The sequence below is a fragment of the Coregonus clupeaformis genome, unplaced genomic scaffold (genome assembly GCF_020615455.1).
Source record: "Coregonus clupeaformis isolate EN_2021a unplaced genomic scaffold, ASM2061545v1 scaf0074, whole genome shotgun sequence".
Classification (NCBI taxonomy): Eukaryota; Metazoa; Chordata; class Actinopteri; order Salmoniformes; family Salmonidae; genus Coregonus; species Coregonus clupeaformis.
In genome coordinates, this window is record NW_025533529.1 from 786,423 (window position 1) to 806,570 (window position 20,148).

Consider the following 20,148-nt stretch of genomic DNA (forward strand, 5'->3'; position numbering starts at 1 on the left):
TACTATGTATTTGTACACATCAACAAAACAAAAACTTCACTTCAGGGTATTATCATTATTTGCAATTCCCATGCTGTTTCATTAAGTTGTTGTGTGGTTTTGGAAATTTTTATTATACAGAGCAACTGTCAGTGTTAACTTATGAAATGAAAGGCAGACACAGGTAGGTGAGTAAGGTCTCTTTTAATGAAACAATGAAATCCTACAACCAGTGATCAAAATAATAAATGGTGGCCCATGTCTGTCTGTTTGATGAAACAGGTTGTGCTTGTTTTAAACAACAGTTCAGAAGACAAAATCTCATCTGTGTAGTCCTTATTCCACCATTCAGGTATATCAACGTTTCTGAATTAAAAGTCGCTAGCCTATTTAGGCTACTTTTTCACATCACTCTGAATTTGTTATCAACTCCTGAATGGCCCTTTTAGCTCTTGTCTATCTTGTCAAAAGTTCATGGAAACTCAACCCTGTATCCAATGAGTTTGTGTGGGCATCCCAATCCATTTATAGATTCCCCCTGTTTTATATCCTCTGGGTTCACCACTATAGTCCGCATCTGAACTCGAATCCCCAAATGGACCCAAGATGTTAAAAAACACACAGAAAACACATCTATTCCTCTGTCTAGATATCCTAAATGAAAATCTGCCACTTCTGAATGTATATTTACTGTGTTCCCTCAAGACATAGAATATTCGTTGGGGCTCTGCATGTGTGTGGATGTGTGTATGGTAATCATAACCTGCATCACATCATTGTCATCATATATGCACATTTTTATCAAATCAAACAATACCAAATGAATGGGTTAAAAGCCAAGCAACAACATGAAGCTTGATACTCTGGTTTTAATATACAGTACATAGACAAAAATAAAGACTAACATAAGTTATGAGAAGCATACTATATCTGTGCTTGGCATGTGAATGAATGTAAATACAGGAAACAGTCTAAAGTCGTTTTCATCTGTCTCTGTTCCCCTGTGTGGCAGTGTCCAGTTCTTTTGAGCATACAGGGGAAAGGCTGAATCTGCATGCGAGATTCCTCCCTATTAGACTGATCAAAAGAAGGAAAAAATAAAATAAATGAGAGTCAGGTTCCTCTCCTCCTTTTCTCCCCCCTCTCCCCTCTTCACCTAGAAGTCCATGGACATTGAGCGCTGCTGGGGGTCGACGATGCTGGTGTTATTGCGGCCCCCATTGCGGGAGCTGAGGGTGCCACAGCCTCCTGGCCCAGCGCTTCCAGCGCTTGGCCCCGCCGCTCCGCCGCGGACGTAGATCTCACAGGGGATCTCCTCCATGACGCGGTCTTCAATGACCTTCTCGGCGCAGTCGTGAGTCTGTTGGTAGCCGTAGCAGCTTTTCTTATAGGTGCTGTTAAAGGTCTTCATGGGCGGGGGCTTGGAGAAGTCGTTGTGGTAGGAGAGCTCCATGGAGCTGAGGGTGGTGCGGCTCTGCTTCATGCTGCCCCCCGAGGCCTGCAAGCCACAATGGTGCTCGTGGACACAGCGCGACGTGGTGGAGGAGCGGCGCAGCTTGTGGTAGCTCTCCAGCTCCTCTGATAGGTCGGCCAGGTCAGAGGAGATCTCCTTGTCACGGAGGGAGAAGAGCTCGTAATGGGGAGGGTCAAAGACCTCCTGGAAGCCAGCCTTGTTGAAGACTGGCCGGCGGGCTACCAACTTCTTCCTAGGCTGCTTCATCTGGACCAGGATGGAGATGATGAGTAGGACTAGAACCACGCCTGAGGACACGCCGATCACCGTGCCGTGGGTATTAGTGATCTGATGGAACAGGCCATTGGATTTCTTCTCTGTTTGTGAAGGGGAAAAAACAGTAAGTCTACTATAATGGTTTGGTTGTCATAAGTCAATTTACCACATTATAAAAGTACTAAATTATTAAAAATAGATGATGGGAAATTTAAGTTTCACTCACCCTTACAATGGTTCTCATCCCAGGGGTAGACACAATTTTGAACCCCATTACACACCAATGAGTTATTGATGCACATGTTGCTATGGCAAAAGAACGTGTTGCTATTGCACGGGGCTGAAACAAGAGACAAGGTAAAGTTATTAAAGATGAAAACTACTGCAATAAACGCTAGATGTGTGCAACTTGAAACCATATATCATCATTTACAGGTGGCATGACATGATCGGCAATTGAAATGGCTGCTTCTCCTAGCAACCATGTAGAGTGGAAAAACAGCGTAGTGTGGAGTGCAGTAAATCAATTTAGACGGCCATCACGAGGCACAGATGGCCAGGCGCGCTGAGACTCCTGACTAAACTAGCTCTTACAATGCTAGTCACGAGACAGCCGAGAAGGCTGGTAAATTGAACGTGACTGCTGGGCCCAGGAGATGGATGTGCGAGGCTGGTTCTGTGGGTCCTAACAGGCTACCCCCCGCCACACACTTACACCCCCCTTCCTCCTGCCCCTCCCACACACTCTCTATCAGCGGTCTGAGCAGCTTGCCACCCCAAATCCCCCCCCATACACACCTCAAACCCCATCAGCCAGTACTACAGCAAGGTAGACAATAGCCCCCACCAGGTCCCACTACACCCCTGACACATACACGCTGTTTAGGGCCGAACACCAAACCATTCCCCTCCACTGCCGCGAGGCTAAGCGGTTTTGACAGCAGGATGAAGGGGTCATAAGACGCCTTCCGTCTCCCGTTGAGTGCATGGAGCTCCCCTGACTATGTGCTCACTTCCAAACCGATTAGACATCTCTCGCCTTCAAAAAGCTTGTTCTCTCTCTGGGGTGTCAGCGTTGGTTCGTGTTCCCCATCTTCTCAGTTCCCCCTGAGAGAGCCCAGAACCACAGAGGTAATGAAAATGATGATGCACAGGACTCTGCATGTTCTGAGAAGGATAAGGACTAAAATATCCAAGGTGATAGTGTGGGTAAAAGTGGCTTGACTGATTACTAAGATTAATGTCTCTGTTTTGTCCTTTAATTGAACCCCGGTCTATGACGTTGGGACAACATGAATTTAAAATGCAAGACAAACATTATGAAATATGTGATCTTGTTTAATGTGCGTCAGAAAGTTTTAAGAGCTCTCTTAAAAAACATCTCTGTTGAATTTAAAAGGTAATTAAGTGCTGCAGCGACGGGAATAAAAAATTATATCCAAAATGAATACAGCAATTAATATACCTCTGATTATTCAGGCATTTAATGAACATATTACAGTATGGCGGAGGAACAACTGAAGAGTTTATTTTCAAAACTCTATATTGACTAATTCTTCACATTAGTTTTTTTTTTTCATGAGAAATTAATGGTTATGGGTACCTTTATGTGTGTGAAATATTACTGTTCTCAGAATTTTCATTAATAGATTTAGCAAAATACTATATATCCATTGTTTAGCTGGAATGTATATTTAACATATAAATGAAACCCATCATAAATCTAACCTCATGCTATAGTGTTTGGTTAGAATTAGGTCTCGTCCCACAGAGCACCGTATTCTCTATATAGTGCACTAATTTTGACATATATATATATATATATTATTATTATTATTTTTAAATATTGATGTCATAAATGTATAATTTATACAGTTATTTAATAAAAATGTAATTATTTGTCACATTTGACTGTGTAAAACCTTGCAGTACTACTTTCTTCTCTGAGAATGAGGCGGATATATCTATTTGTCTCTCTGAAATTAAATCATCTAGTGATAGGTTTCAAACAAATACATGTCTTTTATTTAAATGAGATGTGGAAAAAACACACCAATTTCCTTCAGAAGTTCTGTAACCCTTTACACTCATAACCGTATACGCGTTGAAAATGGCAGATTTGGACACTGATACGCACCTACATTGGAACGCAGTGGCTGTACAGTAACATGCTATAAATTATGTCAGGGGTCAGGCTCTGCGCTTCACAGCGCTGTACGGGTTTTGACTGACAGCCGTTCTGAACTTGAGCACTGCACGCGACAAAAAGTTGCCTCATCCCTCCCGCTAATTGGGCAACATTTGCACATTTTTGTTGTCTTAGTGAGGGAAATGCGATAAATTAAAAGGACTTGATGTATTTTGAAAGATGAGACATTGAGGATTGCAATAAATACCGCTTTGATGTCATACAAGCATGCCAAACACCTGTGAGTCCAAATGTGCACTTTACATTTCCATATCATAAAACTAATGTCATATACAGTGTCAACGTTTATGATCTCTATGTATGATGTCAAGTTACAAGATGACAGGGCGTCATACCCTGGGTTGTTCTGAACAGAATGAGCCTATGTTTGTCTATTGTGAAGAACATTTGCCACAGAACATGCACCTGAATGCACTCATGACTCCTTTCTGTGCACACCAAAATTACTATCTGTTTCTCTGAATTTCCTTGTGAAAGCCTAAGAAACATTTCAAATTAGCCCTATCCATATAGGCCAAGAGTGTAAAGGGTTAAACAAAAAAAGCTAATTTACTAACATAATAATAACACATTATTCAGCTTTTCCATTCATCAATGGAAGATAAATCCCATTTGTCCATTGTGAATGATGACCCATAATTATGGCCAATGTGTTACACTGTTACCTGCATATCAATAACTTGTCATTTTCTTTGAGGTACTCAGCAAAGGGAAAATAATTGGCTTTGCGATATCACTGCTTAGTATGCAACTTTAATTAACTTTCCATTTCTAAAATAAGAGTTGAATGTCAGTCAGTTATTTACTATTCAGAGGATGTAGATGTCGTCAATAAATCAATACAAATAGTAGGCAGTTGGCCCCATCTATCTCTTCCAACCTTCCATAAATCTGCTGTGTGTCTGGCCAAAATACTGACCACTAAATCATGAGAATAAAAAACATGAGGACCTGCCAATTGATAAAGTACCCAGACTGATCGTAATTATTTATCTCCATATTAACTCTTGGTTTAGACGGCCCACAATAACTGCAAGTAAGATTTCTGATAAAATAAGGAGAACACTCACGGTCGACGAATGAGGTGAAGAGTATCTGGAAGCGGCTGAGTCGGCTCTTCTCATCGGCCCACATCCTCACCACTCCCACCCCGTTGGCTAGCATGACGTCATTAGCCACGGTGCTGCAGAACTTGGCCTTTAGGTTTTCTATGGCACTGCTGCCATCGTACACTGCCACAAAGTTCTTATTGCACTCGTTGGAGTGCTCCATCTGGTATTCCAGGAACCGAATGTAAATCTACAGCCAGAAATCACCACATCACAACACAGAACCATGGCTACTCTGCTGACATTCAGAAAGAAATTAACCCAAATTAAGTGAAAATTGAAGCATTTAAAAAGGGATATTGGTACTGCAGGATAATACACTCATACTTGGGCTAAGCCTATCCTGGTAGGCTTAGCCCAATTGTATAGCACACAACCACTGGGAATCATTGACCTCAGATGAAGAGTTGTACAACTAAATCTTTTGAGTACAAGATTGCTGCTTTGCACCCACAGGATAGGCTCTAATCTTAACATTCTGTCCATATCTAACCTGGCTCTGTATCGTTCTAGAGAGCACCTTGTGAATTCAGCCCGGAACAATCCAGCCTCTTTAGCACATTTGAACTCGTAAGACTGCAGACGTCAAGAGGATGCTTTTAGCTTAATTCCCAGTACTGCTGATTCTGTATTTCTGCTATTTCTGCATCATTGGCCTAATACCTTCTGCCCTGGTTAGGCTACTGCTAATTTGAGATACCCTTCATTGTTTCCACAGCAGAAAGAGGGTCAGGGGACTGGTATGTCTTACTCCCAGTCTCTTGTGTTCTAATCAATTGGTGTTTTTTCAGTGGCTGGACCTCTGCAGTGAGTGACGTGATGACCCATTTAGCCACTGAAGAGAAGGAGCGGGGGAACAAGATGTTCACCTTGGACTGAGGAGGAGCGCGGATGGTCCAGATACAGTCCAGAGCATCACCAGTCTTAATCTTATCCTCCTCTTCTACCTGACTGGAGCGGATAACACCATCATAGCCACCAATCTCAAACTGACAATCTGAGGAGAGAGAAAGGTGAGGACAGGGGAGGGGGGTTATGGATAACAGAAGGATTGCAGAAGAAGGAAAGGTGAGCATAAGGGAAGAGATAGAAAAACGGGAACAAAGAAACAAGAGAGATGTTAGAGAGGAAGAGAGAGAGAGAGAGAGATGGAGAGGAGAGAGAGAAAGGAGAAAAAGAGAGAAAGTGAGAGAGAGGAGAAAGAGAGGTGTCTCTGTGTGTGAGAGAGCATGTGTCAGTGAAAGATAGCACCCAGTAAGCTTTAGAGCACAGAGCTCTTCAAATTGGATCGGACACACCGGTGAAATATTGAAGAGCTTACCTGGAATCGGGTTTAACAGTCCACCCACATGCAGATGAAAATCTGGGTCTGAAATTATAAACAGGAAAGCACATGAGTCTTGATCCACAGAGCTGGAATTCACGAGTAAAGAAAAGTGATAAGATCCCATTAAAGTAAGCCAGATAAACTGGGGAAGACCATTGGGAGCTAATATCTGTGGCCCGATGTGAGACGCTGATTTCAGTGTCCTAGTGTATAAAATTGGATGGCCTTTGACAGTGAATCTGTGGATGTGCTGTAGTCCTTCTTATCCACACCTATGAATGTGTATGTAATGATGATATGCCCAGTAGGCTAGCTCTAACTGAGAACAGGTGTACCTGCTATAAAGGTGTATTTGATACGGAACCCAACACCCTCCAGCTCCTCGTCGCTGGTGAACTTGATCCACATGAAGCGGCCCGTGGATGTGACCAGGCCTGGGCTCTTCGACCCACAGAAGCGGTCGATGATCGGTGAGAAGCCAAACGGACCATCCCGTACCTCGATGTGATCAAAGCGGCACTCAAAGGAGGGCTCCATGTAGTAGTTCTTATCAAAGGCCAACTGGATTCTTTGACGAGGGAGAGCTGGAGGAGGTGATAGAGGAGGAGGAGGAGTATTAGGGGTGTGTTGGGTTTAGTTTTTGCTAAAAGGCTTTGCTCCATGGACTGCGTTTACCAGTACAGCAGGGTCTCAGTCTGCATACAAACTTGTTTAAAAATCTGCTAAACTGCACAGCCAGTTTATGGATGCCTGCATAAATACACAAAGGTACCCATGCTTAGGGCTCGATTCAATCCATATCGCTGAAGTTCAGCGCTATAGCCTGTTTGAAATGTAAAGGTAATTTTTTATTGAGCCGACATATGCAGCATTTACCATGAATGCAGTCTCCACAAACGTGAGAACATTGCCTTTACATTTCAATTGCGCTGTAGCGCTGAACTTCGGTGATACGTGTTGAATTGGGCCCTTACACTAACGCACATTTGCTGATGCATACACACATGACTTGACATGACTTGACATGTCAGCATGTTTCCTTACAGGTTCTGAACCAAAACACAAAACTTTGACCATACATTTGAGTTTAGAAGTTCACATCATGTAAATCCCACCCTACATGACTGGCTCAAGTAGTCTCCCAGAATCAACATAACTCCCACTTGCACATACCATTTTTTAAAAGCCAGCTAATTCCTGTCTTCATAGATGAATTACATATACATCAGACTGCCTGCTATGATAAAATGGGAAACGGTAGAAAAATTGATAAGAGAGGGTAATGCCTTTGAACTGCAACAAATGATACCATCATTTAAATGATGACGTCACAGCTCAGACACACATGTAAAGACAAATCATGTCACTAACTCACCCACACTGACACAAATAATGTCACCGCCAGCACACATACCGAAACAAATGAGCTGTACTTCGAAGGTATGTGGGAAGCAATAATGTCACTATTTTAAACAGGAATAAATGATGGATGCCTACCGTACAGATTCAGCCAAACTGGCACTACTGTTATCACAACACTAAATCACATGTATATTTCCCCTGGTATAAGGATTAGAAACAAGAGCTCTCAGTTCAAATTAGCTAGATACATACCAAAGATAGTGTTGCACAGCTTAGCTTGATAACTCAATACAACAACACACTGAAACAATAGAAGTAATACACAATCAACAACCAAAAGTCACATAATATGAGAGACAAAAGCCATAAATTGTGAAATATAAACCAGGTTGACTGACACTTCTGACTGATGAGTATTGAGTGTCTCACCCTCGTAAGACCTTTTGAGATGAGAGATGAAGCAATTCATTATTGGGTTTGAGTCATGATGATCTGGAGAATTGGCCCTGTTAAGCCCTGCTTATTTGGATTGTCAATGTCACTGCACCACTCCTCCCGAGTGGCGCAGTGGTCTAAGGCTCTGCATCGCAGTGCTAGCTGTGCCACTAGAGATCCTGGTTCGAATCCAGACTCTGTCGTAGCTGGCTGCGACCGCACAATTGGCCCAGCGTCCTCCATGGTAGGGGAGGGAATGGCCGGCAGGGATGTAGCTCAGTTGGTAGAGCATGGCGTTTGCAACGCCAGGGTTGTGGGTTTGATTCCCACGGGGGGCCAGTATGAAAAATAAAATTAAATAATGTATGCACTTACTAACTGTAAGTTGCTCTGGATAAGAGTGTCTGCTAAATGAATAAAATGTAAATGCTGATTTGTCAAGGTAGGTTCCATGGCTATGCTAGTTGATGTATCCACAGAGGGAGCCCTTGAGCTTCACCAAGTCTTCAATTTTCCTCAGACTGATGAAATCACACTATCAGTTCCTGCAGCCTAGTCAGTCTCGGCTGAGTTTTACCACAATCATATAGGTTTGGGACTTTTGGATGACATGACTCTGACAAGGTGTATATAGTGACTGACAGGCTGTCAAAATTGCAACAAACCAATAAGAAGCTATTATCCACATTCTAAGGCACTGCTGAGGCTATCTTTGTGTGAGCGGGCATAAACAGACATGTACCTTCCAAGATGTAAACACACTCCTTGTTAGGGGGGTATGTGTTGGGGTAGTTGGGGGATGTGAAGACTCCCCCGTTGATGTTGCGGACCCAGGTGCCACATTCGTTAAGATTCTGAGGTGGACTGCCTTCATTCTGAGAAAAGGACTCTGATAAAAGACAGTGAAAAGAATCAAGACCATGTTTGAATTGGGATATGTATGGGATTAGATCCATTTATTGTGATTCTGCCAGTGAAAATGATTTATGTGCTACAACGTGACCAATTATTCCCCCATAATCTGACATGATGACAACAGGAGACGCACCTTTAGTTCTCTGTGCCAGTGCAAATCCCTCTTCTATCAGAATAAGGAGTACCCAGGCTGCAAGAGAAAAACATTACAATGTCAATGATTTGCACCCTTATGTTTCATAAAAGTACCATTTAATACGAGTGGAACAGGTGAAAACAATGTAATCAAAGTATTGAAATAATAGGCAATCTAACACACTAGCTCACACATCCCTCATTAAAAAGCAATTATGTGAAGCTTGAAATCTGCTAGTTAAGGTAGGAAATAGTAATTACCAGTTTAAATGAGAAACATGCCTTATTTTCTGTTGGGTGAAATAATTATAAACCTTTTCTTTTTTTTTACTAAATGGTGTATGTGTGATTATTGGAACAGCTGTGATGCAGACCGGACAGCATTAAGAATTATAGCCCTACTTATATCCATAATAACCTAACATAACAGTGCAAGCAAGCACACACACACACACACACACACACACACACACACAAGCACACATACACAAGCACACACACACAGTGAATGAGCCAATGACATTGACAGTAAAGATGCATCTTGCAATTCATGAACTTGTATGCACCAAGTGTGCATGATGTGCAACAATACTTGACAGAATATTGATTCATTGGTCTTGTAGATGTATCCCTACCATTATATTTCATAGGTTGTGCCATTGAGAGCTTATCTAAAAAGCCTCTTATCGGACCCAAGACATATTATAACCAAAAGCCTGAAGCCGAATTCAGATTGATGCCTAAAGAGCTATCTCCTCCATACCAGTTACAGCTAAATAAAGAAGGCTGTATATCTGTGTATGTGTTATCATATTGTCCTCTGATGGTGTGACAGGGAGCACTCATTGGTAGGCCCACATCGTCAGGCCTATCAGAGCATCGCCAGCCCTCCAGCATCCTGTCCTGAATGAAGACAGCACCAGAACAAATGGGATAAGGCTCGCAGGCGTGATGCCACAATGAGAGACAGGCATCCGGAGGCAGCAGCAACAGCACTGCATTGTGTATTATATCAGTGCTAAAACTGCTCGCAGTACCCCTGTGCACATTTCAGCCCACAACACTACTGTCTTCTCCAGATAAGCCGACGTAGGTTTACCCCCCAACGGATTTTAATTGACTGTGCTGCTTATATCACATTAAACCGCGAGCGTGAGCCTGACAGATGCATAATGAAACATGGATTGACTACAGCCACCCAGGCTTGCAAAAAGATATCAGACAGCATGTTCTCTACTATACAGAATTTAAACACACACCCTCTCTCTTCCCGGCCTTGATACGTTGAAGGCCAAAAGGCCACACCGTGCACACACACCTTTCCATGCATGGCCTGACTATAAGTCTATTCACATAGATTTGTCCTTTCTGGATACTAATCCACTATGGGGGACCACCATAACTACCTCTTAAAAGCAGTCTATGGCAGGCATTCATTGTAGAACACAATTGGTTCAAACAGCTTTGAATGGGCCTGTAGGTCTGATTCGAAAAGGTTGAATGCCTTTAAAAGATAGCCTACACTACCTGAAGAACATGAGTGGGAGAGCATTTTAAATAAAAATGGATGGCCTACCACATTGCTTGTTTAAATGAACCCAAAAAGCATAGATATGTCCCTGTTGGACGTTGGCTGATGCATTTTGATTTTGATTCTGCAATTATATTACAAAAATGAAACATAGGGCTATACAGAGTTAGAACGCTACAGTCAGTTGTTGTTAATACTATTTAGACGACTAGACTTCGTGCCTTTCGTGACTGAAATAGCCCAGGCCTACTGAAGTGAGCTCAACATGAGGTTCTCCCCCTCGGTGATAAGATTCAGTGCAGTTTACAGGCTAGGTGTCTTAAACAATATTTGACAGTACCTTTAAATAATAGGCCTACAGTACAGTACAAAACACAATGATTTCAGAGCAGAATATCGTGGCTTAAAATGAGCTGCAAACCGCAGCTGTGGCCTTGTCCCAGATGTGGAGCTAATCAGCAGGAGCTGTCACTTCAGCACCACGCTCCCAGGCGCAGTTCTGCTAAAACACAGCGATTTTCAACTCCTACATACATTAGGCTATTTGCCGATACCATATGTATTCATCACACATGACTTGAGTTCAGAAATCAAGTTATTAACCCATAAGAGTCTAAGCCCTGTCACCACAGATGCAGAAGTGTTACACAGGTGGATCGAGACGCATCCAATGCAAAAGAACAGATATCTATATATTCTTTAAGGGGATTTAAAAAAATACTATTTAGATATTTAGACATCGACCTTAGGTGTTAACAGAAAATCAACCTAAATTGGAATGCATTCTTCCGGATTGTGTAGCCTTGCGCAAATGTCAAATTTTATAAGAGAGGATATTGGCATATTGGCACATTTCAAAGATAACCCATTGCAGTAGTCTAAAAAGCTAATAGAATATATAACTGAATATAAGTAAACCTGCAGATGGCGATCCCATTCACTACTTGCAAACATGAACACAATAAAACAACTTGGCGCAAAATAAAATAAAACGGGAGACATTTACATTTAAGTCGACATTTACATTTAAGTCATTTGCAAGACGCTCTTATCCAGAGGGACTTACAGTTAGTGAGTGCATACATTTTCATACTGGCCCCCTGTGGGAAACGAACCCACAACCCTGGCGTTGCAAGCGCCATGCTCTACCAACTGAGCTACAGGAGACATTTGGTAAGGATGAGTTTTGGCTATATTGCAGAAGAATAAGGGATGAATTATATCACAGTCGATGCGAGGGATTATTAGCCTTCTGTATCATATCAGTGGTCCTTAAATGCGATCCAAAAGCACTCTGATGCTCAGTAAAACTCACCTCTGTGCATTTCCTCTCCCTGTGTGGTGGTGCCAAATACGTTCTCCTTCTTAAGCTTGGGGAGTTACACGCTTTATCTCTCCATTTTATGGATCCAAGGCAATGAGTGGCTGTTCATAAAATCCAACTTTTCATTGATCGCCTTAATTCCATAGTCAGAAAGACAACCATGCACTCTGAATTTCCTCTGAGGAAAACAAGCGCTTCTTCTTCAACCACTCCCGATTAGTATTAAATACAACGTTAATTCCATCTAGATAGGTGTCTTGTAGTTCCAAATGCAACATATACTATTATTAAAGCAGGTTGTATTGTCCAGTGAGGTTGAGCAGCGGAGTATCCGAGAGACGCGCACAGAGAGATGCACAGAGTGGTCTCTGGCTGAACTGAAGTAATGGCACTAAACAAGGCTCATTTAAGCTCTGGGCGATGTTTGCGTGAATGAGCAGCTTGTACGCATGCACCCCATCACCGAGTGTAAAATCCGCAGCGTTATCTCTCCCTGCCTACAATTCTCTGCTTGTTGGTAAAATTGAGCAGAGCCATGTCTGATATAATACAAAACGAATGGAACAAGTTACAATGGGGTTATGTGCTTTACGCACCCCCAAAAAACAACGGAAAAGTTGACAGCATACAATCAGGATAATCTTTACTCAGTAAGTTGTTGCCAAAAGACAATCGTTGAAAAATATCAACAGACAGTAAAACATCAACTGCTATTTAAATGATGGCTACCATTTTATTAGACTACCATTTTACCATAAATGCCAGATTGCAATACATTATGCTGCATGAGCTAAAAAGAACTCAAAACCGTAGGCTATGCCAAGTTGTCACTTCCAATCGTTTCTTGAGTCATCAGCTCACTAGGAGAATTTACTTTTTCTGATGGCCATGCCAGTCTATGAAATGGAAGGCAAAAGTGAGATGGAAATACATTTAAATGAATTCAAAACAAGTAAGAACCACCATGGATTAAGCATGATAAACACTTTAATTTTAAACCCATCATCCCATAAACATTCAACAGAAATTATCATTCAGTTGAACATTTTCGATTACATGTACAATCACAAAAATAAAATCAATTACTTATCACTATTAATCATTAGTATAAAAAAAGTTCAAACCACAGACATGAGATGATAGCAAAATAAATATTTGGATGTTAGACCAGTACCATCCAATAATACAGTGCCCCACTTAATTCAAAATGAAATAAAATAATTAATAGAAGAGGCTTTGACATTGGTGATAAGGATGATTGCAGTTTCTGTCGGTTAAAGTCCAAAACTATTTCTTCTTGTAAGTTGAAGTTTTTCATGAACACATAATCAAGTGTTTGGCATTCCAAAAACACACCATGTTTATCATGTGAGACGAACAAGGTTATTAAGAGTGAGAAAAACGTATCTAAAAAGCTAAAGACATGACTAAACCAGAGGGGTCAGTAGCACAGGCCATTCCAATACCACTGTGAGTGAGAGCAGTGTAGAGTGGGAGCTGTCAACCAAGGATAGGACATTGTGTCAGGTATTTGGGAATAAGGACGGGAAAAGTACATAATGAACTTGACACATACAGTAACCCTCATTATGGACTATGCACATTATATACAGTAGAGCACATTGGATGCATCCAGTGTAAGTTCCCTGTTTGGGTCAGTGGACTCTATGTGTAAGATCTCACTATAGCAGTCCATGGGAAACAATAACCTTTACAGACTGACATACAGAAGGCATACAGGAAGACAATGGATGACTGGACATACATAAGACTTCAAGTAGCATTACAATAGCAATGCTTCCCCCAAAACAAACAAATCTGTAATGTGTTTTGCAGATTAGGACGACTTGGATTGAACATTTAAACATTATTACGAATTCATGACGTAAACTGTTAGTGCCCATTTGACATCCATACATAATAAGCTGAGCCAAACCATTGAATGAAAAAATCCCCTGGGATATCACTAAGTGTCATTTCACTCAGTAGTCCTGTTTAGATTTGGGTTCTTCCATCATTTTGGCCCTTGAAATGTATAAGGAAATGTGAATAAAAAAGAACACGTTCAAATTCCAACCAAATCTGTGCAAGAGAAGTAATCTGTCTGTCTCTTTTACATTTGATGATGTCTAATGGATGTCTAAACACTTTAAATGGCTCATCTTCAAGAGGCTGAGGGGATCAAATAAATAATCAATTCCATAGACCAGCAAACTGAAATAAAACAGAAAGCAGGCATGACTGTTTCCCATGGTCCATCTCTTCCTGTGCTCCTTCACATGGCATCAAAATGGAACCGGTGTGCTTCCTGTCGCTTCTCCCGGTCGTCCGCTTTCTGAAACACACACAGGGCAAAGGTCAGGGGTCACTGGGTCACTGGGTCACAGACAAACAGAGTCTAACAGTCAGAGAGAGGTGGGGCTGAAACCATTATAGAATAATAATGAAACCAGCAGACCTACTGAGTGGTCAATCTATCTGAGGCAGGCAATCATTATTTCAAGTGTTAATGTGACATCTCTTCAACGTACAATTATGTACTCTCTGTGGATGAATGAGGATAATTAACGTTTATTTTGAGCTTTGTTCTTTTATTTTTCCCTTGACGACAGGCACCACATAAAGGCACGTATGATGAAAAAAGGGGAGGCTTCAAAATGCAGTGGAGATGAAGCTGACAGATTTGTTCTGGGATCACTCCCCATTCGACAGACAGTCCTGATGGAGTACACCAACATCTAAGCAGAGAGTCTGTCGGACGTATCGGTGTTGTTCAGGACTTAAGGGAGCAGACAGTCTTAAGGACTGAGTGTTCAGTTACTTAACACTTGTTTTTATGGAGTGTACACAGTACATGGACATACTGTAATACTCTCCTTAGGTCTCATTATTCAGTGAACTGGCTTGTAATCCTGTCAATATTGCTAGTTCATTGTGGTGTGTGAACAGGAAATAATTGAGTGTTCAGGAGATATAATTGTGTCGTTATTGCGTGTGCGATATTAGTGACATTTATTGAGTGGTCTGAAACCTACTGATTGAGTACACACGTGTACAATCTTGTTCTGATTGAATGTGAAGTTCAGTAACACGATAGCTTTACCTATTTTTAAGGTCTACTGTATGCGGTAACCTATCCATACTCACTAAGGCTATGGGGCCTCATCTAGCATAAAATGCAGGACAAAATGGGATAAGACCTTCGTCACATTGTATGCATTATGCAACGTGGAGGCATAATGCACCCTTCATCGCCTCGAAAAGCCCTGCATTCTGTTTAAACCCACACAAAATACAAATAGCTCAAACAAACGATCGATTCCTCAGGTGTGAAACCAAAGTTACCTGACAAATAAAGAGAATCCAAACTACCTCAGATTTACAGCTAGGCTAAAACAGAGAAGGCAGTTTTATTCAAATTTCGGCTAGCTTTCTTTTATATAACAGTGTTCTAACAACACTTCCTGAGTCTCGGCTGTTGCAGGAGGTACTTTGTCTCTCACCAGCCTCTGACTTCTATTTGACCATTGAGATGTATGGAACAAATAGCAGGGGTCAGTGTAAATATCAAAAGTCAATCACCCATCGCACTGTGACCTGGTCAACTCCACACCGCAAAGCAAATGGAAAAGTTTATGGAGATGTGGAGCTTTTTCCAAATGCTATTTTCCCCTGCGTGAAAGGTTAGACTCTCTTATCTAAGAGAGCCCCTTCAATGATGGTGTGTTATTGTGCTGGGCAGAATGAGTCAGATACAACAGCTCAGCAGCAGCCGGGCTCAGATATGACTTCAAGGCAAGCACACTCACAATGCAGATGACACACGCGACTAGACAAAAAGATGACAATGGGTCACAAACCCCCCCCCATTAAAAGCAAACAAAGGCAGTACCCTCGCTCAAAAAGGCCCACAACAGCAGAGATGTCGGCTAGTCTAGCCCAATACAACATTAACAAACACACAACCTCACAAGAACTGAGATGTCATACCAACACAAAAGCAGGCTGCAGATTGAAAAGACGTGACTCATCAGCTGCAACAGTAATAGGATGAAGCAGATATACAGGTAACTGCCAAAATAAAGGAAACACGTGAGTAAATGAGGGATACAAAGTATATTAAAAGCAGGTGCTTCCACACAGGTGCGGTTCCTGAGTTAATTAAGCAATGTATATAAAAAAATATTTACCAAATGTATAAAAATGCTGGGCAGGCCATTATTTTGGCTACCATGGCTATGCCCCCATAGGATGACGATGCCCCCATCCACAGGGTACTAGTGGTCACTGAATAGTTTGATGAGCATGAAAACGATGTAAGCCATATGCCATGGCCGTCTCAGTCACCAGATCTCAACCCAATTGAACACTTATGGGAGATTATGGAGCGGCGCCTGAGACAGCGTTTTCCACCACCATCAACAAAACACCAAATAATAGAATTTCTTGTGGAAGAATGGTGTCACATCCCTCCAATAGAGTTCCAGACACTTGTAGAATCTATGCCAAGGTGCATTGAAGTTGTTCTGGCTCGTGCTGGCCCAACGCCCTACTAAGGCACTTTATGTTGGTGTTACCTTTATTTAGGCAGTTACCTGTATCTCTGAAAGGGAAGGGGGCTCTGAACTGAAGCACAGAAAATTGGCCAAGTAATCATCTGAACAAATGAACAGCTAGCTATTACCTAAGCTTCCATTACCTGGGCCATCACGAACATTATCATTCAATCAACGATGGACAAGGAGCCATGTCTCAGCCTCTCTCTTTTTCTGCTAAAATATAATTGCTGGGCTCAGTTCCTACGATATGGAGCCAAACATGTTATTTTAATGCAGTGTCAACTCCAATGAAGCTTGTGTTCCCGGAACCCTTCGCTGAGCAGAGAGCAATTATGGTTTACTGCGTGCATAATCAGGCACCCACAGCAGATGGCTTTGAGAAGACGCCAACGTCGCCTGGCCTCGCTCGGTGGAGAACCAGACCAGCCACGGCTGCACTGGGATGGGGATGAATTGCTCAGTGTGTGTGCACGGCACGCTGGACACAAACCACACGCATGTCGGCAACAATTGCATGCAAACACATGCAAATTCTCACACGCGAAATTCAAACGTTATATGATTACCTAAAAACTCAATGTAAAATTCATAAACACCCACAGGAATGTAGCAAGACAACCAACACCCACACACTCCCTGGAGGGCATATTTACAGGGATAATGAACAAAAGATTTGATATGCTGAAGGGGCAGAACAAAGCAATTACAGCCGAGCGTCCTCACTGGTTACGGCCCTCTAAAAGCCATGTGGGAGCTCTGTGGGAGGCTAGAGGACAGGGCCCCATCTGCTGGTTCTGACCCATCTGTTCCTCTCTGAGTGAGCCCTGTGCCCACAGCGGGTCTCCTGCTCTCTGGACCAGCACCAGAGCCCCCCAGCAGCCCCCCAGGGCCAGGAGAAGAGAAGACCCCCACCAGATACTATGGACTAGCAGCGGTGAGGAGGACTCACTGCTCTGACCAGAACATAACCGGCTTTGGCTCAGACTATTAAGAGGAGGAGGAGAGGATAGTGAGGAGGAATGCAAGGAAGAAGAGGAAAAATGACAAGACAGTACAACTAATAATGAAGGAGAAGAGATGAGGTTGATGGTGCTCATTATTATTGACTACAACAGTAATGATGGTAATGATGATGATAAACGGTGTAAGATGTATTTGTGTTATTCTGTTCTTACCTTCTCCTGCCAGTGGAGGATGCCAATGATGACCAGGATGAAAACACACACGCCGATCAGAGCGATGGCGGTCAGTAGGACTATGTTACTGGGGGTCAGATACAACTTTGCACTCCAACTAAAGGAGGGAAAGGGTAGGAGAGAGAAAGAGCGTATCAACTACTACATTATATAAAACTCATACAAAAGGTATGTCTTATCTTTTCCAACCCTATCAGAAGGTAAGAGTCAATGCGCTATATTAAGGACATTTAGCATATTTTGCTTTATCTGAGGTGTTATTTGACAATTACGTTTCTGTAATCACTAAATATAAAAATACCGTGACATTATGTCATATTACGTGAAAATGAATCGAGAAATGAACCATTTAACTAAAAAAATCTCAAAAACAAAAAATGACAAGAGCATTTCCGGTCTTTCGATCCACATATTTTGTGACTATTGAAGAGAACAGTGAGTTCGTTTGAATGGTTTGACTAAAAACAGGAACAGACCCAGACTGTGGAAAAGTGATATTATACTACAATAAATGGCCGAAGAAGAACATTACACCTGCTCAAATATTAACCAAAACCCTTGTGAGAGAACTTCATTAAGACATTCTATCAGAACTAATAAACACATTAAATATCAATCAATGGCAATGCAGAAATTAGCCACAATATCTTGCGTTAACCTGTGCCCAATAGAGATTATGACACTGAAAACACCTTCTTTACACAGCTAGCTATACATTGAGCATTCACTGTAATGTATGAACAGTACATGATGTATGCATCTACACAATGTGGTGCGTTTTGCTGAGTAATAACTTAGTGTAGTAGCTATATATATATATGCAAGTGCAAGCAATTGTCAGAGTGTGCGTGTTCCATGTGTTGGTGAGAGAATGTGTTAGCTGGCCATACGGAGAGGGGGGTTTTGCCATCTGCTGGCACTCCTGGGGGTAGGACTTCATGTGAATGACACAGAAATTCATGGAAACATGGCCTGAGCACGTTTGTGGGTGTCCAAGTACAGATGTGTGAATGTGTGTGAGTGTGTGTGTACCTGCGGGGCTCGTTGTGTGGGTATGGAATGACTATGAGCTGAGAGTTGGGGATGATAGCTGTCCACTCCTGCTTCCTCACGTCCTGCAAGACAGAAACAATGTTATTAGAGCCTCAGGGAGGTAGAATGAAGGGGCTAGCAATAATGGAAAAAGTATAGTTCAAAGTTAACACAACGCAGGCAATATATCCCACACTTCTCAGTGCAGATACAATGTAGGGCCTGAGTCATTTCCTGTACAGTACTGCACTACAATTTCCTCTCTAGTTCAGAGTTTAAGGAACTTTATTATTAGAAGTTCAAGCTCAAAAGCTTTTCAAAGCCAGTTTCTGTATCAATTACAAAGGTAATTTTCCCTCTTCAAGTTGTTACTGGATGGCAATCACCAGCAATCATTAAATTCATCTTTCTCACGGAGTCCTCTAGGGAAGAGAGACTCATTTCCGACAACACATCAATCATTTGGCAACATTAAGGGACAAGTGAAACATACTCGCTCACACACGCAGTGTCCTCTTTTACTTAGAGCCACCCTAATGAGAACCCAGGGTTTTTAGCTACCTAAAATGTAAATGTAAATGTCTATACCCGAGCTATTTAAAGCCATGCATTTAAGATACACACAGGCTAGTAAATTAAATAAATGAGGTCTGCTGAAGTATCCCCCTGGTGTGTCAGCCTACTTCCTACAGTCCCATTAGCTGGAGTATCGTTACAATACTGAGGGTTGTGTGGGTTTGGAAGCCATGCATATGACTCCTTCCTCAATGAGAAATGTCAATTAAAGAGCATGACATACCTACATAGCTCAGAGATACAAATACTATGTAAGGCAAAGACTCAAAGCAAATTAGAGCAGCAGATTCAGGGATTTGGATTTTATAATTGCTAGTGATTGTTTGTGTTTGAGGTAAAATAGGTTAAGGAGAATAATGATGCACTGAATGAGTCACCTTATCGTGTAACTGCACTGTGCACAGTGTGTTAGTTCATTAGTAGTCGCAGTTCTTAACCTACTAAAGCTAATGCTGACATTTTGCTCTTCAATGCAGTGTGGTTTATGCAGAACGGCGGTGAGAGACAGTGACAGGCTGCGCTTCTGGCACTTTGGCTAAGAGAAGACGTCTGTGTTTTAGAGGAGGAAAGCGTTTCTGGGTTTTCAGAGAATGTTTCAAAGGAGAGCGCTGGGTCTGAAGCTGGGAGTGAAGTGGGGTTTTTGGGAGGCGAGAGCAGAGCGGAGTCTTGATTAGTGAAGTAAACCTCATGGGATTGAGAAGTGTGTACAGGAGGAGAGAGTAGAAGAACA

General features: G+C 42.1%; 2 protein-coding genes across 2 annotated transcripts in view; both read right to left on the bottom strand.

The window, feature by feature from the left end:
* Positions 1–164: 164 nt before the first annotated feature.
* LOC121548326 (neuropilin and tolloid-like protein 2) lies at positions 165–12,451 on the bottom strand. Its single transcript, XM_041859758.2, has 9 exons — positions 12,047–12,451; positions 9,199–9,255; positions 8,893–9,039; positions 6,689–6,937; positions 6,348–6,395; positions 5,896–6,023; positions 4,988–5,216; positions 1,935–2,048; positions 165–1,809 (listed from the first exon to the last, which is right to left on the bottom strand). Exons 1-9 carry the CDS (start codon positions 12,054–12,056, stop codon positions 1,136–1,138), a joined length of 1,656 nt encoding a protein of 551 aa, XP_041715692.1. The 5' UTR covers positions 12,057–12,451; the 3' UTR covers positions 165–1,135.
* A 572-nt stretch (positions 12,452–13,023) lies between these two features.
* LOC121548327 (T-cell immunomodulatory protein) overlaps positions 13,024–20,148 on the bottom strand; it is a gene marked incomplete at its 5' end in the record, with an annotated part of 85,923 nt that continues 78,798 nt past the window's right edge. The window contains 3 exons of the mRNA XM_045213039.1: positions 13,024–14,390; positions 17,790–17,907; positions 18,843–18,925. Coding sequence (XP_045068974.1) covers positions 14,331–14,390; positions 17,790–17,907; positions 18,843–18,925 — 261 coding nt within the window. The remainder of the gene's footprint in view (positions 14,391–17,789; positions 17,908–18,842; positions 18,926–20,148) is intronic.